Here is a 26,317-nt window from a genome sequence, read left to right as displayed (position 1 = left end):
ATTTCCCAAAGAGTGTGGGAGGGAGACAGACAGAAGTGGATGGCCCGAGACCTGGATTCACAGCTTTAAAAGCAGGAGCAGGATTTGGAGATTGGGATAAGTCTGCCCTCGGCCTGGAGAGAGAAGTGAGGTGGAATATAGCAGAGTTCATCTGGAAGTTTTCACTCACTGGGGAGAGCAGAGAAGGAGCATTAACAGGGTGGTGAGTCCTACCTTGTTCCTTTTAAAACTCTAATTAAACATGGTAATGTGTGTGTGTGTGCATATAGGAGAAAGAAACAGAGTCAGAAGAGGGAGGAGGAGAAGAGAAGTTTTCTTCATACCTGTCATTAAGTGAAAGTGGAGCCTCTGAATTGAGATTGAGCTCAGCAGCAGCCAGTTAAGTCCTCTGTTGGGGGGAGAAAATTCCAGCTGACTACCACACACAGGAGGTACTGAGAAAAGTTTGAGTTTGTGTTCTTTCAACATTTTCAGTAGTTTCCCATACAGATGGAGAGAGGGAATGGAAGAGGAGAGGGTGTAGAGAGAACGAGAGAATAGAGGTGAGGATTAGAAAAAAAGGGGTTCTCCAAACTTCAATGGGAACCAGTTCACTGTTCAGAAAACTCCTGGGACATCAGGTTACCTTCATTCTTTCTCTCCCTCTCTCCCCCCTTTTTTTTCCTCTATCGGTCTCTGTCTCTCTCTTTCCCCCTCTTTTTCTATCTGTCTTTCTCTCCACTCATGTTACACAACCCTTAAAGGACTTGTAGATTCTGATGAGCTCCAATGTCCAATGACATGAAGTATGTTGCCGAGGTTATCCTTATGTCTGGGTGGGGCCCCGGTGCTCGTATTATGGGTGTGCAGCTGATCAGTGTTTTACACTCCAATATGTATATTTGTGTGTGTGTGCGCAAGTGTGTGTGCTAAACACAGACCTCATGCCTGCCACTCCTACCAGGGAATTCCTTTCGGGCTTTGACAGGAGAGGAATGTCACCGCGGACCAACATTTACGCACACAAACAAACATCAACAACAGTCAGTGTCCAAGAGGTGCAGCAGCCACGTTAGAGCTGTTATTTGGATTTAACTTGAATCTGAAGAAGAATGAAAAAAAATGTAGGTGTTGTTGGATTAGGGTTTTAAAAAATACAAAAAGCTCCTATTTTTGTCACACACACACAAATATCTTTACAGTGTCTGCTTCTATAGCTTTGTGTGTGTGTGTGTGTGTGTGTGTACATCTGTGTTGGATAAGAAAACTTATCAAAACTTTCAGCGTAGGCCAGCGAGCAAAGCTCTCTCAAGGGAAAGGTGCTCCGTCCTGTGCAAAAAGTAAATGTTCTAAATTGTTTACGAGCTTCATTTTTGCTGCCAGTGTGTGCAGGAGGGGTTTCATCACCTCTCTGTTGGTTCACAGAGGAAGTGGAAAGAGAAAGCTGCAGCAGCCTGGCTATATATCTTATGACATCTCAAGAGATACCGTACTTTGTCCATGTGGTTAAAACGAGATAATTCAGAGCACATTTCTCTTAAAGGTCAACTGAAATTAAAACGCATATCATTTTGTGGCCTCCTATAGATCAGCTTTATAAATCATATGTCATGTGCCCTCTTTTGAGGGGAAAAAAATGATTACCCAAAAGGGAGGAAATTACATTTTATATTTGTTGGTCTCGTGAAAGCACCCACTGGCTCTGCACGTAAAACGGATCCATCTACGTAGAAGGAGAACATTCTAGCATAAAGCCAAACAAAATATTTAATTACCACTGTTCTGTCATTGTTGTGACACTGAAGGACAGCCTGAAACACCGCCAACAACAGAGCCATGACTGGTAAACCACACTACGGTTGATCTGCCACATATACCGTGTCTCAAACATAGAAAAAGAAAGTGAACTTTCTGACATCATTTTGCAGACTAGATAATTAGTCAGCTTTAAACGGTCTAAAAAATAAAATCTGCTTTGGTTTTAACCAACATTTACTGCCTGCCCCTTGGCTTGTAATCTATAGTTGAGTCTGTCTGTTGATAATGTATCTTGGCTCCAATGCTGGCTCACTTGTCCGTCAATCATCAGCAGCAGAATGATCCAGAAGCTTGCGGACTAAAAGGGCATTTGTGATACAGTTCGTTTGTCCCTCTTTATTACACAATGTTACCAATAAACCTCAATTTACAAGATCTTAAACTGCAACAAGAGATGAGATCTGTAACTTTGGAAATGGTCATCCTGTGTGTGTGTGTGTGTGTGTGTGTGTGTGTGCGTGTGCGTGCGTGTGTGTGCGTGTGTGTGTGTGGAGGGCAGATGGACAGTGCTGTTTTCCCCTGCAGACAAAGATGTCTGTGATTATTCATGACCCTCTCAGGTTTCCCTTTGAAGCTGAATTACAGCTTTCCCTATGTTAGCACCTGTGTGTGTATGTGTGCGAGCGCATATGTGTATGTATGTATGTATGTATGTATGTGACTGTGTGAAAGAGAGAAAAAGTGTAATACTTTCAAATTAGGTACACAAAATCAAACTATAGAGCACTAACTGAATAGTTACTAGGATCGCAGCATCAACACAATACTAATACCCATTGGTAGAAAACCACCCAAGACCATTTGGTTGTTTTCCATGTTACACTTGGGTTATTTCCCCTAACAAAAAAAAAATGGTTGTTATAATCTTACATCTCACTATTTGTCAATGATTGTTAATAACGTGTATCCTTTTTGGTCTTGGACATCAGATGCACATTGTTTTGTTCAACCAGCAATGCATCTGTGACAGTTTTTAGGTAAAACTTGAGCTTGTTTGGGGTCAAAATGTGGGTGAATATAACCCTATTTTAGTTTGGATAAATAACCCAACATACCGGTCATATAATAAATATTAAATATCACCAATACTGGGTCAAAACAACCCATCAGTATTGGGTACAGTTAAGCCAGTATTGCATCAGTGGACCTCGTGATCTTTATTGTTATGTAAAGTAGATCATCATCCATTTAAAGTGGGATGTAGCTACTGAGTTTTAGCTGGAAATGCTCAATTCATTCATGAATGAGGCAAGCCAGAGGTGGCATACATTTTATACACATGCACATTTATATTATTTTTCTTTATTCATCTTATCATTAGCCTGGTTAAATGCTTGTCAGTTAGTAAACAAGACAGTGGCCAATACTTATTCAGTGGTATCTTGGGATTTTGTGTTTTTTGTAGTTGTATCTCAAGCGTCAGAGTTCATGACATGAAAATGCATATGCCTGTACTCATCTGTACTCAGATTGTGACAGAAAGAAGAAGATCCACCCCCTAAAACACATAAAGGATGGAATGGTGCGAGCCGTCTAGACTGAAGTCTTGTATAGGAGGACACCTGGGCAGGGGAGAGGCTGCGACAGGTAGCACACCTGGACTGTCAATTTAACTGGGTCTATTTAACCTGAGGGCCTAAAGCCAAAGCATCCAAGGTATATCACAAATATGGTTGTTCTTGACTCCTGTTGTGAAGCCCTAATGCACTCTACAATATGTCCTTACTTGGGCGATATGTTACAATTTTCCAGTGATTGCCGATATATTCGCACAGGTGTGGGTCAGTGTGTGTGGCTGTACTTTCAGCTGGGAGATGTGTTTGCGTTCGAGCGGCGAGTTTGCTACGTTCCACAAGCTCTCTTAACTTTTTTAGTCTAATAAATAAACACAATAAACTCACAACACCTATTTTCCTTATTAAACATAAAATTACAACCGTACAATTTCTGAATTCAAGATCACCAGATTTAATTTCCTTGTTAACTCATCGGAAAACACATTCAAATTCAATAGATAACATAAAACTCACCGAAACCGCCTTGACTTTCCACTGTTCCAACAATCACCAACTTAATTCACAGTTAGTTAGATGTGAAAATATGTCAGCTCTACATGCTGTATCTCTCCCTGCCCGCTGAGCAGTGGCTAAGTGGCTCTCACTCGCATTTATTCAAAAAGTTCATTATTTCCTATATTTTTTATACTTTATCTTTACACTCTCCAGATTATTTTAGAATATAAATTTATTATTTTCACCCCAGACAGCAGATTTGCACAGATAAAATGGTCAAAATAGAAAAATCTTGTCCATTTTTTAAACCCATTTGTTAACGGTTTGGTTGGTATCAGTTACAGTTTAACCATTAATGCAGTGTAAAGCATCAGGATTCTTCCTATAATCACTTGCAGCCTCATATAGACAGCACTAATTTATTAAAATCATGTCACATAATTCCAATCATTACTGGAAACTAAATCACTGTTCAAATCATGTTTAATTACATTTGTTGTTACACATTTGTTCCAGGCCCAAAAAAAATCCGTTACCAACAGAGTTTGACATGACTACATTAGAGTTAGGCTACTAAAACATCTGGAACAGTGCCAGCTGGCTACAAAAATAATTAAGGGTTTGTTCACAAAGAAATGTGTCTGATGTCTTATCAGGTCGGAAACGCTTGAGGCAGACTAATCCCGATCTTCTTCCAGTCTTCTACCAGTTAAGATACAGTGGTTAGTAGTCCGTAGCCACATTAGTGAAGATTATATCAACACTTCTCAGTTCAAATTCTTGACAATCATGCATACAAATTAACTGCAGAACCGATTATCCTCCAATCCACTTTTCTCCTAAAGTAACAAGTATCTTTCCTTCCTCGCCTCTTCCTTCCTCCCTGATATTATCAGTAAATAATAATACATTTGTTTTTGACCCCAGGTCGAGGAAAATTGACTTGCTGAACAGACTTATTTATAAAATTTATCATATTATTTTTGTGTAATTTTGTGGCTGTGCCTCTTGCTGAAGGCTTTCTGTGCCACAGTCACATTTAAGCATTTTAAGTCACATATTTGTCAAAATATAACAAAATGTAAAATGAGCTTGCTCGACATAGAGCATCTTTTCAAAATTGACAACCACATTTTTTGTTTTCCATTATCTTGTCTTATTATACGCTTTAAATGTATGTATTTACCTTAAGAACAAAAGCAAAATAAATAATCTCTCTGTCTCTGTGAGAAATAGGTGATGTTTGAACATCCAGAACAAAAGTTCCCTGTTTGGGGAAAAATGAGGAGATGATAATTCACGGGTCAAAACGTAAACTTACACCCTGCTTTGGTTTTCCTTTGGGTCACTACAGCTGCGGTCTGACACAGGTCAGTGCACAGACTGGGGTGAGAACATCTGGTGTAAAGTGAACCAGCTGAAGTGTTCTGTCTGAAATCAGTGGGAGAGGTAAGAGGCCAGAGTTCGGGCTTCGGGGGGGGTTTAGGTCGGGGGGTTACGTCTGTGTTTGTGGAGGAAAACGGGGATCTGGAGGTCGCCGCAGGTCAGGATCCTGAACCATGTGGCACGGGAGCAGAGTGGAAAATACGGAAACGTGACATCACCTCCAGAGCTACTTATCCGCAGTAATTCCTGTTGACGTTTCCTTTACAAACAACTTCTCACAATGTTTGGGAGAAAATGTATTCAACAGAAATCACAGCTGACGTTGTTTGACATTTGTAACTCGCTGGATATGAACAGAATCGTTGTCAGACATGAGCGGATTCTTTTGTCCCAGCACCTTTTCCCCCCATATGGACCTGGTTTCCAGCACTATACAAAATCAAGAATAATACACTGGTGTGTTTGGACTTCTCTATATATTGAATCCAGGACTGTTAATGCAAGTCAGTCTTTGTGTTGAAGATCCGATTTCCACAGGTGCTCCATCAAAAGGGTTGTGTTTGCCTGCGTCTGCCTGTTTCTGTTTCAATGTCTGCGAACGTGTGTGTGTGTGTGCACCGTATATGCTTTCAAAAAATGACAACTAAATGTGCAGACATGCCTGCTCATTCCCCATTAAATGCCTCTATGACTTTCAGTTATGGCTCACTCTCCCCTCTCATGCATGTGCACGCAGCCCAAACACACGGTAGCCAATAAATCACCAAATTACCAGAGCTGTACTTACAGCTAGAATAACAGCGTTGTGGTCTTAATCTGTTGACTCAGTGCACGTCTGGGGTTTTGAATTGTTTCAATGAAACCCCTTTTTATGTGCGTACGTGCGTGTGTGTGTGTGTACATTCGGATTGAAGTGATGACACCGTCCAACTCTCGCTTTCCTTCTCCGGCTTTATCCCGATTGGCAGGTCGACTGTAGCTTGTCCGGACATGAAACTCTCCCTCGTTGCCATCAACAGAGCAAGAACCCTTCATCTTTTTCAAATATTTGAATTCACTCCAAAGCCTCAAATAAGATACAATTAGTCGGTGCTATCAGATGCTTTGATTTTCAGCCATTCAATAATCTGTTTGAACAGATTCCCATGTATATTAAATTTACTCCAACGAAGAAAGAAATAGATACATAAACCACACCGGCATTGGGGGAATGGGTTTGTACATGTGTATGAGCAATGCGTATATGTGTGTATACGTGTGTTTGTGTTGGATACTCATCAAACACACACACACACACACACACGCCTTAGCCCCAAGGATACAAGTGAAGCCACTTATTATGCACTTATTCGGATTATGCCGATTTGGGAATGCATAGTATGCAGGAGGATGAAGCCACTGGCTACTCATAACAGATCGGTCTCCTACACTATGAGCAGAAATTAATAATAATAAGGCGTCATTCTTCTTATAGTTGTTTTAGCCAGACAGGATCCCAAAAAACTACAGAGGCGTGAAGGACTTTATGATCTCCGACTCTGCCTTCCAACAATCTGCTCTATCTGTCAACAAGTTATGTTTTAGATAAAACTGGAGGATTAATGGTGTGTCGTGAGGAGTTTTTTGGGGAGGATGACGCTGTAGGAAGCAATTTCTCTCTGCTAGATTAAGCTTTTGCTTCAAGCTCCACAGTAAATATTAACTCATCTAAACCACCGCTGCAGGTCAGACACAAACACACAAACACAGACAAGCAGACACGCTGGAAAGTAGCCGCTCAATCTCTTTCACCATAACTCTGCTCACACGCTGAACATGGCATGCTGCTAACAGACAGAGGACGGGCCTGGGAGGTCCCACGCAGACAGGTGGTTGACATCAGCGAGAGGGGGAGAGAGGGGAGGGAGATATGGACGGAGGGAGATAGGGAGCCAGAGACACATAGAAACAGAGAGAGAGAGAGAGAGAGAGAGAGAGAGCTGACAGAACGATGTGCAGACCACACAGAATAGGAAAAGGCCAAGGGGTCAAGTCTTTAGTGAGAGGGGTTAGACTGTAATCAAGCAAATGTTGGGAGTGATGACAAAGATCACATTTTTACTCTCTTCAGAGGATGCATACAGTCCGGACAAGGCCGTCTAGAACAGTACAGCAAAGTGGATTGTTTGATTAAATAGAGAACACAGCTTAAGACTCAAAGTGGTCTCAGCTCAACATGACAATGCTAACATGCTGATGTTACGTAAGATATGTTTAGATGTGAGCATTTGAGCACCAAGCATGCCATACACAAGGTACAGCAGAAGACCAAGGGAATATCATTTGTTTTGCAGACATTTGGTCATAAACTTAAGGTACAGTGTGTAGGATTTGGTGGCATCTAGTGGTTTGGTTGCAGATTGCAACCAACTGAACACCCCTCCGCTCACTCCTCCCTTTCCAAGACTTGAGCGTGAGCCGGCGAGTGCAAAACCGCCGTTCGCCTCTCTCAGAGGCCATCCTAACCATAATAACACTACTTTAGGAGCAACGGAAGTCAGGCGGCGGCTGGCGGTACCACGGTTTTGCACCCTGCGGCTCACGTTACCGCAGTTTCACAAGCATGTCGGAGAACTACGGTGGCCTTCAGGTAATGTAAAAACGCGAAAGGCTCTCTATAGAGTCAGTGTTTGGTTTGTTTGTTCTGGAGCAACATGGCGGACTCCGTGAAGAGGACCCGCTCCCTATGTAGATATGAACTAGGGATGAATCGATAACGGATCAGATATCGGGCCGATATTGACTCAAATAGCTGAATCGGATATTGGCGACAATGTAGCCGATCTATTCAATTCAATTCTATGTTTTAATACTATTTCCATTGTATACTGGAATTTTACTTCCTGTTTAAGTGTTGACCAATTTGTTGCTGCATTAAAAAACGTTTACACCTGAATTGTAATTCCTGTTAATTTTGAAGAATTTTTACCATGTTACTGGTGTACGATTTATAATTTTATGTATATCTATGTATTTATTTGTTGGAAAAGCAATGTCTAAGTCAAGCCTGATGTTGCCTTACATATAAAATAATGATCCCATTCATTTCCACACAGTGAGACATACAGCTTACTAATTAGACACTGGTATCGGTTTCCTTTATGTATTGGCAAGATGTTGATATATTTTACATGATAAGAGAAAACTTCGACCTGCTGGTGGCACTAGAGGCAAGAAGTATCTCAGTAGGAATCATCCTCTGGACACCATAAATGTCTGCACAAAATTTTATGGCAAGTCAACCAACAGTTCTTGTCTCAACCAACCAAAAGAGAAACATTGCATGCCGCTAACATGGCTGAAAAACAAATTAAATAAAATGTGGATTGGAGGTTGCTGCAAAGAGGCTGTCCGTTATGCATGACGTCTCTTTAAGGCCACATGGCAGCAGGATGTCGTCATGCGAGTGAGGTCTTTACCTGTTTTACTTCAGTAACCTGGAGTGAGATACTTAATCTCTGCATGCTTCAAAGGTGCCACGCTGGCTGGCTGACTGACTCTTCGCCCCAAACAACCGGGCCAAAAGAAAATTGAATTAGGTTTAACAAATCAAATCCATGTTACACCAATTTAAAGTGAAAGGCAAAGCTCAACGTTAGCCTGCAGCCAGAGCAATTTCACAGTGCCTCTACAAATACGGCCTACACTTTTATGTTAAATTTATCACCATTCTCTCGTTGATTAGCTCTCCCCGTCAGCTACCCCTCAGATGTTTTTTGTGTAGCGCATATTTTCATTAAATGAATACCGTACATGCATATCTTAATGTCTGACGCAACATATACCCAGTTTGCCTCTATGGGCCCACACCCATGCTCATGGCATCAGACAAGTCGGGCGTTATGGAAAAACCTGGGTGTCGGAATGAGCGCATTGGTCTATTTACGCCCACGTTTCACTTCATGTTAGCAACTTTACCTGGGTGGGTGACTCATTCACAGTCGATTTGTTTTGCTGTTGTGACAACATGCAGTCAACGTGTCACGTGCAAATCTATAGGCCTATGCTCGATTTCGTCGAGGGTATGAGCTGTTAAAGACGCTCTCAGAGCATATAAAACATCAAATTGTCAGATGAGTCAAATCAAACTCAAGATGATGAACTGAGTGACTCATTCTAACATTAGTCAGCGATCTTTATCAGAAACACGACTGACATTTATTCCAACTCATCGGAGTTAGTGATTTCAATCACATACATGCTGATATATAGTTGTATAGTCTCCAGGAGGATTAGTATTAACCTCTGCTTAGACAACATAGATGCTTTTGAAGTTCTGCTCCGGTGGATGCCCTGAGAGAAAATAAGCAACATGAGCTAGAACACCTCTGAGACCGGAGCAGAAAGGGTTAATTTCTGTTAAAGCTATTGGGAGGAAAGACACAGCAATGCATGTGTCTCTTACTCATCGACTCTTTGAAACTCCCTGTAGCCTTAATTCCTCCCTCTTTCCCCGTCCTTGAACTCCTCTTCACTTCTGCTCCCCTTCAACCCTGTACTTCCACGCTCAGCTTCTTTGTATCACATGCGCCTTTATTTGCCAAATTCCCAAGATATCTCATTGCCCATCTGTACCCCGCCCCTCCGTTACTTGTTGCCTCTCCCCATCCCTTGATGTCTCTGATTCCTTCCTCTCCATCCCTTCTGTCTAAATCCCTCTCCGTGGCCAGACAGGCATTCCTGCCTCTGGTCCTCCTCCTCCCAGTGCCTCCGCTACGGGACGTTAGATTCTCACCAGGAAGGGGGAGTTATTACCACGGACATGCCAAAAGATTAACCACTTGTCATGAGAAGATTGTTGAATGTCAAGGTCATAAAAACTAGAGGTCTGGAAAACATGTTAATCATTGTGTTCATCCTGCCTTCAAGGCCTGGAGGACTGGCCTCCCACGTCTGCTGGTCCAGCGCAGGGAGAGGGTGGGTTGACTGGGGATGGGCCCGGTTATAGGGAGGGGAGAAAAAGCGGGGAGAGAAGACCTTTCAATAACACAGCCACGGTGCTCTGACTGCGGTTTTGCTTCATTGCCAAAAGAACCTCATGCCTGGAGTTCTGCTGGGTCCAAGACAGCAGCCGAGAGTTCATTATAAGGACAGTAAACAGCATCGCACCACTGAAATCCATTGTTTGTGAGGAGCATTTGAAAGTAGAATTAAGAATGACAACAGCTGCGTCAGAAACAAAGTTATCACAAAAAACAAGTTCAAATTTGAAGCCTATCACTGTTGACCACTGCTTGGACTGAAAGATGGACGAAAAACGTATTACTTGTGTTTCTGAATTTCAAGGACTGTACAATAATAAAAAAAAAAGATCTCATATAGAGACCAGACATATATTTGCATGGCGAAACATCAACATGCAGATACCAGGTTTGTTACATAAACACTGTTCAAGTCCCTGAAACAGAGCAAACTACTCTTACCAACATTAGCATTGTAGCTGAGATGACACCTTTTAGCACAGTGGAGAGTTACGGAGTGGAAAATACTGAGACAACCAACATGGAACACGCAGCATAATACCCTTTGTTATATACGCCTTGTGATATAAATCCACATAACTTAAAGCCAATTGCATTTGCATTACTAGAGGAGGAATGGGCTCACTCATATTGCTGTAGTGCCTTTTTATTAAATACATTTTAATGCTTTTCTAAATGCAAGCATAACATACAGCCCACCTGAACATGAACATATTGCTCAGTGCCCCTTAGCATCGGAGACCGGCGCACAAGCTCTTACGTTACTTTTGGACGTGTCAGGGACGGCATGTCAATATACGCGCGTTACATGCATAGTGTCCTTTCAAAGCAAACTTTGCTTTCACAGGAAGTTAGGTTTAGGCAACACAACCACTTAGGTAAGTTTAGGAAACGGTCACGGTTGACATTAACTTCGCTGATTAATGGCTTACGTGACTCACGGGACTGACGATACCAACGAGTCACGTCGGAAAAATAAGTCAATGTTACTTTTAGTTTCATGTGGGACGTGAACAGCGATCTCCTGGTTGAAAATCCTGTTTGTTTGTGGGTGGGTGTACATTGGAGTTAGTTGAAAGCCCGGTGCGTCACATACTGCCGCTAAAGGGCGCCTTCGTGCGTCAGTATCCGATGATGAGCTGGGAGTGAGACCGGATTGCCGTATTACATAACAGGCCTTTTTTTTTTTTCTGGGAACGTGCTGGAAACCCCATTATTGAATAAACAAAAAACAAACAACAAATATTCCTCGGTGTACAAAGAGCTGCATTGTTTCAGTTAACAGTTTCTATTTGCTACTCATCCCTTTCTTCCAAATGCAATTACTGCTGGATTTCGCTCTCAGCTAAAATGCTGTTTATTTTGGATTCCTTTCACAAAACACCACAAGGATTCAATCTTCCTATTATTATGAATCACTGTTCGACTTACTGTAAGACAATGTGTGACAACTAGGGGAAAGGCTGAGGTTACATTGTAGTCGTGTCTCTGCTTTGTCTCAGGGCTGCCCTTGCAAATAAAAAACAACTCTGGAACAAATGTTGTGCCAAGAGCCGACTTTAAAAAGCTTTACCACATGTAGCAGTATGCATATCTGAAGACGTGCGAAGTCTCAGCTGAAAAGCAGATAAAAAAAGCCCAGAGAGATACAGCATACGTCAAAGTGAAAGCTTGCGGTTCCTGGAACTGCGTCTCAGTATCTTGGACGGGAATCGGAACCCTGTCAGTGTTGAAGTGCCTTTGAGCCTCGCTACATCAAAGAGAAAAGAAGACATGAGTGTATGATGACTTGCACCTATTGTCTGACAGGTATGTGGTACAAATTTAGAAGGTATTAACGATAAGCTAAACTGCATTGGCACACCTTTCCCCTCTCGACTTTGACATCTACTTTTCTTGGACAGTGAGCATTAGTAAAAAGAGTAAAAGTGGAGCCATATGTAGACACAAGTCCAACTGCTTCAATTATCCCAGTTCCAAGACAAATTCCTTCTTGCTAATTGAAATCCTATTGTCTCGGTGTCTGGCATGTCTTTAGAGATATTATTTTACAGCTCCTGAAGCAGTAGCCAATTATTTGTAGCCCACGACACAAAAACAAAAACACACGCAGTCTCGGTTCTGGGACGGCCAAGTGGGGATCAGATCTCCAGCGAGAGGGTCTATGGATATGATGAGAAAAAAATGGTTGTGTAATTTTCCCAAAACACAAGGAAATGATAGAGAGGATCCAGTTCTCTGCACCTGCACATATGCTCTTGTGTTGAAATCTGTTATCGCTGTTAAGACACAGAAACTGCCATGTATCCAGGAAGTTACGTCTGGCTTTTAATCGTGAGAGAAGAGAGGAACACTGGGTCAGATTCCAGGAGCATAAAAAAGAATAAATGAGAGATAAACTGACAGACAGAAAGTAAGAGAAACAGAGAAGGTCACGAAACAGCAGGATGGAGAGACTGGCTCATAGCCAAAGTCTGCTCCTTTTAGTTTCCACACCTTGGCTCCCTGCTAACCTGATATTCTCAAGATGCACGCAGAACACAGAAACACACGCTTTTATCTCACCACAGCTGATGTAAAATGGCAGTAAATATATATATTAAATCCTACAGGCGCCTACAGGTTCATTTATATGCCACAGATATATTTCAGAGTTGGCAGCATGTTGAGGAGCTGGGAAACATTCAGTGGACGAGTTAACTACCTGCGTCTGCCGGTATCGGCCAGCCAAGTTGAATAAAAGGTCAGTCTTTTGAAAGCTACTTGTTCTTATAGAAAGTTGGAAACATTTACCTGTGCGTTGCACATGCCAGGCATATTTTATTGCTGCACCCAGTAAAACCATCACGCTAATACAAGCTGATGTCAAAAACTGCACATGTTTTTTGTCCATATTGTAGCAGTTCATACCGTTACAGTTTGTACGGTTGTTTTATTCGGCATATCTTGCATCATTTGTCATCCCACTGAGGAGTCAAGTGCTTTAACAGGTTGTGTGTGCATGTCACTCTCTTCCTGTGTCCTGAGGCCGGGGCAGCACAGTTTACCGTTTGAAGTATCCCTGATGCACAACAGGTGCCTTGGTTCCCACAGCAAGTATCTTTTAAACATGAAGACGAGGGGGAAAGGACAGGGCAGAGGCTGCTCTTCATCTCTGCTACTCACATTACAACCGTCACATGTCTTAAGTCTGATAGCGTTCACTTTTAGCCAGCCTGTTTGCACGAAAAGGTGGATGAATGGCACAATATTGTGAAAGGCATTTAGCGTGCAATAAGAGCGCCGTTCTTGCTTTTGGCATGTCATTCGTTCGCCATGTAGTCTGTGCTGACTGCAATGTAAACATATCTGCGTGAATATGCTACGCTTAGAGGTAGTGACGTAGAATAAAAAGTGAGAAAGAGTGCTTATATAGAACAATTCTTCTTCGCCATCCTCACTTAAAGACGCATTCGGTTGCACCAAGCCAAATTATAAAGACTCAGTGATGTGAGGCTTCCTTGGTTCTATTTTCACACTTTCATGTATTTGCGATTGATTTTTAAAATTGTCTTCAATAAAAAAAAAGTGCACTTATTAACCACAGAATGACTGAAATTCACTGTTCATGGTTGCATGAACACTTTTTTAAAAAACTGGTTCTTCAAATGGATAGTTTATTAAATCCCGTCATAATATACCTCATTGATGATGTCAGTGTAAATTAGCTCATGGTGCTGTGTAACATCAAATTAAACAGAATTACAAGCATTGCACTATTTAAAGGTGCTATTGATAACATTGACAAGTCAATCTCAGCCATTTATAAATTTTTTACACACCAACTGACGACAAAGAGACACCACGCGATACCAACGTTGTTTTACTATTGGCTCACAAGCTTTGTTAGAAGTGGGAACCAAATGTCAGATATCTTTCACAAAGATAAACAATACATACATTTTGGACCCACCAAAAAATTTTAAATGATTAATTCACAATCATAATTATTATTTTCAGGAAAAGCCATACTTTTACTCGGCACCTTTCCAAAAGCTCTGTGGATGTATTATTATTTTTTTAAATATTCGTCTAGATAAAAATGTTATCAATAAGACCTTTAGATTTTATGTGTTTCTTTGGTTTTTTTTTACAGATTTTCTGAAAAAAAAGGATATTTTCCAAAGTTTATTTTATGGTTATGATTTTCTGACTGTGCTGTGCATCCCGCATACAACCCTTTTTAAGGTGTTTCCACCTCACTGACAGCCTCTCCAGAACGTTTGGAGAGTGCGACTTCATTTCGCTTTTAACAGACGTTGCATGACATCATCTCGCGTGACAAAAACTTGATTCATGGCAGTATCTTGGCTGTTGCATTACTTTCACGAGGTGGCTTATCACAGTTTAGATGACGAGCAGATTGTCTTTCCGTAGATGAAAAGCTTTGATTACGACGAGAAAATGGAGGCATTGCAACTGTGAGTGTAGCTCTGTAAAAAGTGAAAAGGAATCTGATGCACATGTGAATTATGTTGCAACCCTCCATTTGAACTCAAATTTCAAATTAAACCTCCAAATGTTACTTGGTCTTCAAAGACTGATCCTTATAAGCTGCTGCATTTTTCCAAGCACTGATTAACGAGCGTTTGACACCATTTCTTTAGAGGAAATTAATATCCCTTCAAACATTTGGATGCGAGTAAAAGTGAAAAAAAGAGGGCAAGTTGACCTGGCAGTCGTCCCCCTTGATAATTATTTCCAGTAGATGACAGCAGGAGGAACTGCACTACACTGACTTGATGAGAGACACAGAAACACTGTTTACCTTTCTCTGTTTTCCTCTGCATCACACTCTCTCCGTTTCCTTTCTCTACCTCTCTGCAGCTGTCACTCTCTCTTTCTCACCGCCTCGTAATCTTCCGCTGTTGTCATCGCGCCGAGAGAGAGAGGTGTGTGTTTGTTTGAGAGAGCTGTTGACGTGCCACTCCTGCACATCTTTTAACAAGGACTTGTTTCTAATGACTAATGTATCACACAGATAGGAAGCTGCTAAATGTAAACTAACCTGGGATTGGTGGCAGGCAACGCTCTCACTAAACCGCTCATGTTTTGGCCCACCTGCCTTGTTGTCATTGTATCACACTCAACACACCGCACTGTAACCACATGCAGTCATTTGGCAGCTTGTAGAGTCTGATCAATGGAGCATCTTGTGGACTGGCGCACTAAATGAAAAGGTGTTACTGGCAAACACTGCGTATAGTCAGTACCGGTAAATGTGTGGCTGGGCTCCACTGCCTTGGAGCGAAGTAATTAGTCTCCGTCTTAAGTGTTTTCCTCTCATGCTGCCTAATTATCGTTTTTTTTCAGGTCACAACCTTGCAGCTCTTCAGTCCACATACTTTCATTAGCATTGTTTAACCAGGTAGTGCCATGTGGCGCCTCGAACGCTCGTGCCATTGTAGTGTTTGAAAGTGAAGGATGACTCAACAACGAGATGGTCTTGATTTACAGTTTGGCAAAGCTGGGGAATCAGAATCAGCCCATTGTGAGAAAAGGGAACCTCCTTAGAGCGAAGGGACGCTCCAGAGAGCCACATGAAGTCTGTTCTCATAAACATCCTCCTCGGTGCAAACTGTACAAGGCATGAATCATGAAAGGATCTCCAAACGACTGCTTTGTTTATACCAGCGTGTATTAATACAGTATGTTGAGTGTCTGGAAATATGAACCATATTGTGTCTGTCGTTTCTGTGGTATTTGCTTAGACAGTTTTGGAATACCTTTGTCATTATTTGGCTGGTACGTGTGAGCGGGACTCTTTTATTCTTCAGGGCATCTCCCATGTGTATTTGCGTGATTTCTCTCTGATACTGAAGAGGAAAACAGCTTACTGTCTCGTGCACATCAAAGTGCAGGGAGCCTCATACAGAACTCTGAGACTTCCTGTTTTATCAGTACCATATGGGTCGCCCCCGCCACAGTTTGATATAGGATGTACTCTCGTATGTAAAATCCATCTAACATTTTCTACTCCAGGCCCAGTCAACACTGAAATGAAGCTGCTGAAATAAAGAACTTTCCAGTGTTACTAGTACAGACTTTCTGGAGCAGAACCCGCAAAACCGTAACACAAACAAACAGCTTTGGGAGCACGTCCAAACCCTATTCACTGGGAAAACCGCAGGAGCATCTCGCAAGCCTATATGGCGGCGCATGTTTGTTATTTTGCATACAGTACTTGTGCGAGGGGGGTCGGCGGGATAACCAGACAGATTCTGATCCAGTGCTAAAGTAATCTCATAAGTCAGAGGTGCTTTCTAAACCACTCTGACCCCTGCGCTCCTACGCCGCAGTGTTTACGCTGGCTCCACTGGCATTAAACACAAGCCACATATTTTTAACATTAGGATCCTCCAGGCTCACCCCGGGCCATGTAAATAGTGAACAGCCCGTCAGCCGGGATCAATCAACTCGCTGCATGTTTGGACCAGCTCCATATGTGTGTGTGATTGTGTGGGTGTGCGTTTGTGTGATTGTGTTTATTGAAGCGAAAAGATATCACCAGTAGGTCAGTTTCACCAAAAACTCAAAACAATAGCTCTCGCAACCTCCCAAGATTCCTTGAATATTTTGCAGTTGCAATGCCAAACTGATCCCTATGCATGGTTGGAGACGTATTAAAAACATGCAGAAGAAATACCACAATATAAAAGTACTCCATTACATGTTAAAGTCCTGCATTTAAAGTTTTTAAATGAGTAAAAGCGCATAAGGTTTATCTGCAAAAGGTAAAAGTACTCATAGAGTCACAGACCACTATATGATTGAATTATTATGACGGATGAATTGAACATGTAAGCAGCATTTAATGTTGTGCTTGTTTGAGGCAACATTTTTTTATGCTTTTGTGTCAGTAATGCATCATATAAGCTCACCATGAAACCTTAATATTCAGTTAAATGCCAAATACGTATGTATATATACACACGCATTTGTTTTATTTGTTTCCTTTTTTTATTATATTTTTTATTTGTTTTATCATTATTATTATTATTAGTATTACTTATTTTATTGTTTTACTTTTATTTAAGTATTAATGTTTAGTACCTGGACAAAGTTTGCATATTTATGTTGTGTTAAAATTCAATAAAAAATATTGGGAGAAAAAAAAAAAAAAAAATTGTGCACATATATCACAAACAGTTTATCACAATGGGATACAGTGAAAAGCTGAATCCTGTATTAAAAAGCTTAACCAGTAGTGAGAGTTATATAAATGCGGTGGAGTAAAAGTAAGGTAGTAAAAAAGAACATTAGAAATGCTCAAATAAAAGTACAAGTTCCTTAAAATACAGTTCTTGAGTAGATGTACACATTACTATAGTTACTGTGCACCATTGCCATATAGACAAAGAAGTATAGAAAACGTGGTACAAAAGAACAGAAAGCTCAAGAACTTGAGCTCTCTTAGCTTGTGGGAAAATACCTGAAAAGTGATTCAAGATGCTACATTTTTCTCATGCATCCAAGTTGCTATTTCTAACGGCAACAGGGCCAGTGAGTGACATTCTGATATTTCTCAGCTGCTTGACCGCTGTCTTTGAATCGTGGTGTACGCAGGCAATACTGACCTCTTCTGGTTATTATGTGCTCCACTGAGAGGATTTCAATGCAAGTCATTTATCTAGAAGATACACAATAGATCGATAAATTAAAAAAAAAAAACTTCATCTTTGTAAACACGACCATAACTCACTTCCTAGGCTCTTATTTTTTTAATATCCATCCAGGGGGCTCTGCCTTTCACAACAAGGTAGTAAAATTAAACGTGTTGAGCTAAACATTTACAACACTAATAAACTTTTGTGGTATTCCAACAACGTACCAACAGAACACTGCAGATAAGTCACAAAATACTGACATGCCAGTTTCAACACACCTCAGTGACCTCCTGAGTGTTTGTGTGAGAGGCTGTGTGTATTCATACACATCACAGCATCTTAGCATGCAAACTATTCATAAAAACAACGTCACATGTATTCCTACATGCGCATGTATGGCACTAAGAAAGACACGTGCGAGTTAGTGTGCGCATGCATGTAGTTCACATCCCCCATTAATGTTGTATGTTGGAGTGCTTTACGCTCAATATATGTAACATCTAATGGAGGTGTGAAATGCCGCACATTCCAATGTATGGCAAGTCTAAGCTCTAAGAGTTAAACATGGTGAGTGTGTGTGTGTACTTTGCATGAGATAAAGGCAGATAATAGTAAATTGTGTATGTCTGTGAGAGCAGTGGTGGTCAGGAGATGAGATGAGAGTTTTCTCAAGGATCAAGGATAGCAAATTTGTTCCATTTGGTTTTCTCTTGTCAGTTACAGTTACTGTTTTCAGTAAAATATGGAGAGAACAACATAGAATAAACTGTTGCATATGAAAAGCTTAATCCATATGTTTAAGTGAAATATTTGGTCTGCATGTGTGTGTGTTACAGAGCTGTGGTTCAGGGGGTCCAGATGGCAGGCATGAGGGGCCCGGCCTGCACTGGAGTCTGGCTCTAGAGTCCACAGGGGCTCCCACTTCAACTGGACACATTCCACAGGTACACATAAACACTCGCCACAGCAAAACACACAAAACAAGAGGCGTTCAAGTTCAAGGAGTTCAAAGATGGTGAAATGATGGTGAAAATGGACTAAACATTTGTTTCTCAACCAAAGTACTTGTAGGATTCTGCTGAGCCAGTAAAGTACACTCTAGTGATCAGCTAAACAGCATGCATGAGGAAATACACAACAACAGTAATAAACAACTCCAAAGGTGCCAGGGGGGAAAAAAAGTTGAGCCCATGCAGAGTGATCAAATTGCTTTGGGCATTAGCAACAAGGCAAAACACTAACAATAACATTGAAAATAAATACACAGACACATGCATTGTAAATGAATGTGTCACACAGTTACAGTCAAACATTGCAATAGAGAATCAGGTTAAGCAGCAGTAGCAGCAGCAAACTGAGCAGCCAGCAGCACAACATCACCTGCAGGCATGCAGGAGCCATACTGTACATGCCAATAATTCATTCATTCATCACAAGTTGAAAAGCAACAGCCAGCCAGGCTCAACAGAGAAATAGCCAACAACAACAATGTAGCCACATCCTCTCTTGGAACTACCAAGCAAATACAACCTGTTCTGAGCCAACACATACAATGTCACTGGCAATGAATGAAAGCACAAGCAGCACAGCAGCAGGTACTTAGCTTAGACCCATCCGGTGTAATGGTGAGTAGATATCCGGTGAAGAGTCCCCTGACAAGTAATCCAAAACGAGAAGCAGGTCTGTGTATAGCAGACATTTTGATACCTGACAGGTTAGAGTACCTGGGCTGTACACCTGCAGGAATATGATTGGACGTTACTAGCCACATGTGTGAATGAGCCAATCATTGTGAAGCATATTATTGCACAAACCTGATGCCAATCAGCTCTGTTTCATTAATTAATTATATAAATGCCAGACAAGAAATGCCATCAAATTTCTTATTTTGTCTGACCAAGAGTCAAAAAAGTTAAATAGCAAATCCTCACATTTGAATATCTGGATTGTGTTTCCAAAAAATGTTTGGTATTCTTTTTTCTTTTTTTTTCACCAAATTATTTGTATTAGTTTTTTAGGCTATACAAGATACAATTTAAAATGTAGTTTGATAAAATTCCATCCAACAAGTAACCCATGAGGTAAAAAATAAATGAATAAATAAATAAATAAATAAATAAATAAATAAATAAATAAATAAATACAAATAAAATAATTAATAATTTAAGAAGGAGGTAAAAAGTGGAACACTGTTGTGTGTGTTTTTTATTAGGACACTTCCTGGGGATTTCGGAGTGGTATTGGGGTTGGATTTAATGTATTGGCTTCATATCACGATATATTCCAGAAATCTGAAATGCAAAAAACTTCCCACATCAGGCTAAGTCACCCTGTGAAATATCTGAGGCGTCCATTTTTTCTACCTGATCCAGAACTAGTTGCCAAATAGTGTAAAAGCTGAGGGGACAGCCTTGTGTAGCAAAGCGATTCTTTTTCTAGTGTCAGATGATGCATAAAATCTCTTATCCATCAATTAAAAGTTGGAGGAAATTTTTCTTTCCATCTATAAGTCTCTAAGTTCTCTGGATATTTTTAGCATGTCAGAAAAGAACTTGAAAATAGAAATGTTTGGTATTCTTATTTGATAAGTGATTATTTTTTCTTTCAATATAAAGCATGAAATATATGCATGATATCTGAACTTTTTTTTCCCCCCTTGTGCTCGTCTCAGGACGTGTGCCCATGAGGTCGTCACCACTGGTCCTGCTCCTCCTGATCGGCGTCCAGGCTGTACAGAACATGGGAGGTGGATTGGCCCGGTGCGCCGGGGCAGCCAGCCACAAAGCAGGACAGCAGACGGCAGCCAATCACAGAGCAGGACAGCAGCAGACAGCAGTGGGGGACCACCTTTCTGAACACCATTCTTCACAGGAGCATCATAGGACCAGCCACCACAGGACCAAGAGGCCCCATCGAGCAGCTTCGCACACCCAGGATAGGAGCCCTGTCGTCGGGCGCTCTGCGTCGGATTCCCCCCCTGACCCCTCCATCCCAGTGGTGGACCCCAAGCTCTTCTCCAAGAGACGCTACCGCTCCTCGCCCCGTGTTGTCTTCAGCGAGGTGGCCCCATCACATGATGCCCTGGAAGGCGAGGGCTATGACATTGAAGGGGTGAGGGGGGTGAGGGTGAGGCGCAGAGCAGGGTCGCACACCATGCACCGAGGAGAGTACTCAGTATGTGACAGCATGAATACCTGGGTGAGCAACCTGACACGAGCCACAGACATAGCTGGGAATGAGGTGACAGTGCTGCCCAACGTTACAATCAACAACGTGGTGAAGAGACAGTTCTTCTATGAGACCACCTGCCGATCCCCCACGCAGAGAGGCTCCGGGTCTGCAAACGGGGGAAGGCCAGGGGGCCGCGGTGGCAAACAGGGCTCCAGATCGGGCACCTCCGGCTGTCTCGGCATCGACAGCCGCCACTGGAACTCCTACTGCACCAACACACACATATTCGTAAGCGCCCTGACCCTCTACCAGGAACGGACAGCCTGGCGTTTCATCCGCATCAACGCCGCATGCGTGTGTGTTCTCAGCCGGAAGTCTTGGGCAGGACGACTGGGGCACTGACTGGGGAGGACGACTCCTGACCACTGAACTATGAACCAAGCACACACATTTCTACTAAACAGCCACTGCAGCTTTATTGCCAATACTGTAATCCTCTTCCCCACCTCCAAACACACACACACACACACACACACACACACACACGCATACATGCATACACACACAAACAGCTTCATCCATCCAACCCCTTGGCCCCTGACCCTACCTCAGTCCGAGAAGTCCTGGTTGTTTTAAGTTATGAGGACTGCATGTCATATTTATGGTTTATACAGTCAAATATGAAAATATATACAGTATGTGTATATATACAAAATGAATTCAAGCTTTTAATGTTGTTGTTGTTATTGTTGTTGTGTTGTTCATGCTGTTATTTATTAAACACCTCAGTACTTGCCTGGTTTCTTGTGTCAGTTTAAGATACAGTAGCGTTGGTTGGTGTTCACATTAAAGCTGCTCTTATCAATATTTACATATTAATAATTAATAGATTGACTATGTCAAAACATGAAAGAGGTCAGTTGTAGTGATAAACCAGCAGAGAATTATCACCCAACTCAACCAACTGCAGTTCCCATCAATTCTAGGTGGCTTTTTTAGTGTCTTTCAGCTCATTGTTTTGGTTCAATCTCACTCTCACAAACAACACACACAAATTGTGAAACTCTCGCGAGATGGATTAGGCATTGACCTTGAATAATTAACGTTAGGATAAGTCGTCGGGCAGTGAGTCTCGCAAGAGTTTTTACAAGTTTTCGGAATTTACCTTATAGACACGACCCTCTCACTGCTCTTATCAGCATTGTTTCCAAATGCAACAGGAAGTTGTTTTCAGTGAAAAACTCTGATGACATAAACCCACCGTACGGTACCTTCCCAGCACCAAAAAGCAGATAGAGAAAGTTAGCTATTAGCTGGTGAACATAGTGGAGCATTTAGCAGCTAAAGGGCGGAATATTTGCCTCAGGAGTTATTGAAGGCCCGACCACACTAGAGAGGAGAGTGAGTATTGGACTTCATCAGAGACACGACTCCAAATTATTACCAATGCTGCTCTGTGTCTGCTCAATGTGTATATAGAACAAGCTCTCCATATTAACCTTATGAGTTGATAATATGTGATTGTGTTTACCGCCCCCTAAATAATGGAGGATTTTAAAGAATTGCACTGCAGCATGTGCTCTAAACCCATATGGACCCCACAAGGGGTCACAAGATGAATCTAAGGGGTCGTGAAATGGGTTGGAAATAAGGAAAAAAAATACTTTAAAAAAAAGCTTTTTCTTGTGAAATAGTTGCCTAGTTAGTGAAAACATAACTCAATAGGTCTGTTCACAACCCAACATTCACAAAAATAAGGGTCGCATAACATTTCACAAGCACAAAAGGTTGTCAAGATCTGGTGAGCGTGAGGGCTGTGAGCACGATTCACATCATTTCCATGCTCATCAAACCATTCAGTAACCCCTCTCTCCCTGTCTGGAAGCATCTGCATTTGGTATGTTTCTCCACTCACTCATTCCGGTTATTCCTCTAATTTGCCACCAATTTGTACATAAAGATGTAGAGTGAAAATAAGGACAGTGAAGAGCAACCAAGAGAAATGAATATCACTCAGATTTCATCCAACGCAATATAGAAAATAATATGCTGCTTTGGCAAAAACAGAAGAAAATAAACAAGTATTTTGTAACACATGGTGGATGAACTATACTGTATAGTATATGTATAATATACTCCACTATGCCTCATTGATAAAAAATGAGCTGTGGGCCTCTATTGACTCCCTTTTAGTATTAATTTGATAAACAAACGTATATTTAGGAGCATACACGAATATGCAAATTCTGATAATAGAAAAAAAAATTGTAATAATGCACTTACCTCTCTTTATCATTTGGGGTGATTGCAATTAATCAAATTACCTCAAACTAACTGACACAGAATGAATATGGGGCCCTCAGGGTCTCATCTCTATCCACACATAAATTCAGTCTTATATTGAATGTCTGCAACAGGTTTTGCAAGAATATGCTTCCCTCTTGTGGCGAAGTTGAAAACGGATACATGTTGAAATGAGCAGAAGAGGAAAAGGAAAACTGAACTCTGCTCGATCTTCTCACTGAAAGTTGGATTCTGCACCTCTCTCCTCACATCATCACCCTCCCCAGGTGCTCTCACCTTCACTCTTGCTGCTGCTTCACAGATCACACACACACACGATGCTATTCAGGTCTGGGTGTGTTGCTAGGAAACCTCATCGCAGCAAGTCTTGTCTGTTCAGAGGCTTTTCAGAAGGTGACCTCGGATAACCTCGCACTTTGGCAAGAGCTGCAAACGGGCGGATGTGGTTTGTTTTTCCCCTTTGCTCTCAGTCTTGCTGCAGTAGTTGTGCAGTTAGGCGGTAACCTGCATGTAAGAGAGAAAGATGAAGTTGAATTCCAGCTGCAAAATCTGCATCCCATTTCTTATACTTTTTCTAAATTGTTTCCAGGTCAAGTAGGCAAATGCCACTTCACCAGCTTCTCTGTGACCATTTATAAAACCCTGCATTTGTACTACTCAGTCACGAATGAATGAAGAGCATAAAATAAACTACCACACAGTCAGTGTTTGCAGTGTGACCAGTAGATGGTGCTACACTGCCACAGATGGAAATCACTTTCACTGCTAAAGGATCCTGCATCTTTGTTGTTGTTTTAACTAACCAAAAGTGTTATGATCACAGCTTAATTAATATTATCTTCAACAACTAAAATAGTAAATAACAATTCTACTAAGCTTCAGTTTAATCACACCTCCTGCCAAAGTGAGACCTTCACTGACCCTCACAGCCGACAGATATCACAGCCTGTCATCGCAATGACCTCAGAGGCCTTGACCCAGACATGGGTGTAACACACTGATGCCACCCAGTTCAATTCTCAAAATGCGTCCAAGCACAACAGTTTAAATTTGTCTGGCTCACAATTATATCAAATATGGTCAGAACAGAGCATGCCAACTCTACCATGGACCTGTTAAGCATCATGCTGAGCTGTAAAATGATCTAGTCTGCCACTTGTAGTCTATTTTCATGGGGGTTATGACCTGCAGGCATTTTTCTTGTTCACATGTTTGGAAGCACATAGCAACTGAGCCACCGACAGCCAACAACAACCAACAGGGACACAGTGCTCTTTTCCCAGTCTTATCAGCCTTTCCTCTTTTGGCACAGCTCTGGCTAACGTCCAAACTAAACTGTCCTCAACAATTCCCCTTGAGAGTCGCAGCACAAACTTTACTGCTCTGGGCGTTTTAGACGATGCATGTGTGAATGGCTGAGCTACATGTTGGTGATTATTCATATAATAAATACATCATCTAAGCAGTTATTCTCTCCCTCTCTCTCCATCGTGTCATTCCTGTCTGACTCCTTCTTCCCTCTCAGCTTGGCAGACCATTTTGTTCCTCTATAAGGACATTTTATAACCAGGGCCTAATTTCCCGCAGTGATAAAATGAGCTGCTCCTTGGACGTTCCCCCAGCTCTCCATGGTTGTGGGGAAAATATTTATGTTGAACATGGCGTTGCTGCTGAGTTACATTCTCCCAGTCACTGATGACACTGAGGGAAGAAATCCAGCAGAGGGGCTCCTCTTTCCATTTCATTAATGGCAGATTTAGTTTGTGTCTTGTTTGAGCTTAAATGCTTTGCACAAAGTTGGGAAATGAATGTAGGAATAACAACTCAATTGTGCTTCAAATTCAGTGAAATCTGAGCACTAAAAATCGGTGGGTTAAGTGGTTTTTAGTGTGACATTACCATAGCAGTGTCTTATATTTCCTCAAAGGAACTATGACTAGCCTTACCTTTTCAACGGCACTTACTTACTCAAACACATTTTCATCACATCTTTAAAGATTAAGTTATGAGGAGGACAGCGGATGATAAACTCATCTTTCACTCATCACTCCAGGACTACATTTCTGTGGAGAAAAACAGAAAGAAGTGGAAACTATTTTAGCTCCCAGTCCATCCTTTGAGAATCAGTCAACTATCTTAATGATAAATGATTTGGCAGCTTCCTTTTTTCAACACTTTTGACACTTTTATTAATTTTTTTATCCCAAAAGAGGCTTATATTGCTGTCTGATTTAAATGAATAGGAAAGGCGTGGGAAAGGTTGTTGTGCTGTTTCAGTTTAAACTGACAGTTTAAATGCTTCAACACCTCAACCTTGTGATTTATCCTGTAAGAGGAAATTGAGTAAATGCTGTTTTCAAATGCTGATGTTGTAATGAGATTACAACACAAACGAACTTCACAAATTTCTTCATAGAGGTTAAGTTTTCCGCGAAGTTGCTGTCTTTATAGTAAGCTATTTACTTTTGGTTTGACTTAACCTTTGACCTTTAATTCTGTCATCAAATAGGCTGGTTTCCATACTTCATATGTGCAGGATGAATCTTTTGGTATAATTAGCCTTATATGTCATAATCTCATGATAGACATGTGAAAAATAGCCCACTATACAGTATATTGCTGTAAAACTATGAGATGCTATAACTGTATAGCAGAAAATATCTCAAGGTTACTATCTACATGTATGCTGATGGGGAAAGTTGGGCTTCATTGTCACTTAGTCACTTCCACTTGAACTACTTCTTTATCGTTGCGATACCTATATTAAAGGTGTGTACAGATAGTGGGTGGATGTGGTTCTGAATCATTCATTCCACCTCAAGGTATATAATATATCCAAATATAGTTGAGTACAAAATTTAATTAAATAAACAAACAATCATAGGCACCTAGAAACTTAAATAATAAACTTAATAATAAATAAAGCAATTATAATTTAAGGCAAATTAATCAACTAAAACAAGAACAATTGGAATCAAAA

The 26,317-nt window shown here is 41.3% G+C and overlaps 1 protein-coding gene across 2 annotated transcripts; it reads left to right on the top strand.

Moving 5' to 3' along the window:
* ngfa (nerve growth factor a (beta polypeptide)) lies at positions 1 to 21,827 on the top strand. 2 transcript variants are annotated; one of them, XM_037773597.1, is made up of 3 exons: positions 1 to 202; positions 18,699 to 18,806; positions 20,534 to 21,827. In XM_037773597.1, the coding sequence occupies exon 3, from the start codon at positions 20,545 to 20,547 to the stop codon at positions 21,433 to 21,435; it is 891 nt and encodes a 296-aa protein (XP_037629525.1). In that variant the 5' UTR covers positions 1 to 202; positions 18,699 to 18,806; positions 20,534 to 20,544; the 3' UTR covers positions 21,436 to 21,827. The 2 variants fall into 2 exon arrangements, with proteins under 2 accessions (XP_037629525.1, XP_037629526.1); XM_037773598.1 differs by lacking the exon at positions 1 to 202 and adding an exon at positions 218 to 431.
* Positions 21,828 to 26,317: the final 4,490 nt, after the last annotated feature.

This window comes from Sebastes umbrosus, chromosome 6, assembly GCF_015220745.1.
Source record: "Sebastes umbrosus isolate fSebUmb1 chromosome 6, fSebUmb1.pri, whole genome shotgun sequence".
Classification (NCBI taxonomy): Eukaryota; Metazoa; Chordata; class Actinopteri; order Perciformes; family Sebastidae; genus Sebastes; species Sebastes umbrosus.
This window is presented reverse-complemented; position numbering and strand designations above follow the sequence as displayed.

Bases quoted from the DNA above. Each gene is read 5' to 3' on its own strand.
- ngfa (XM_037773597.1), top strand. From the start codon at position 20,545: ATGAGGTCGTCACCACTGGTCCTGCTCCTCCTGATCGGCGTCCAGGCT.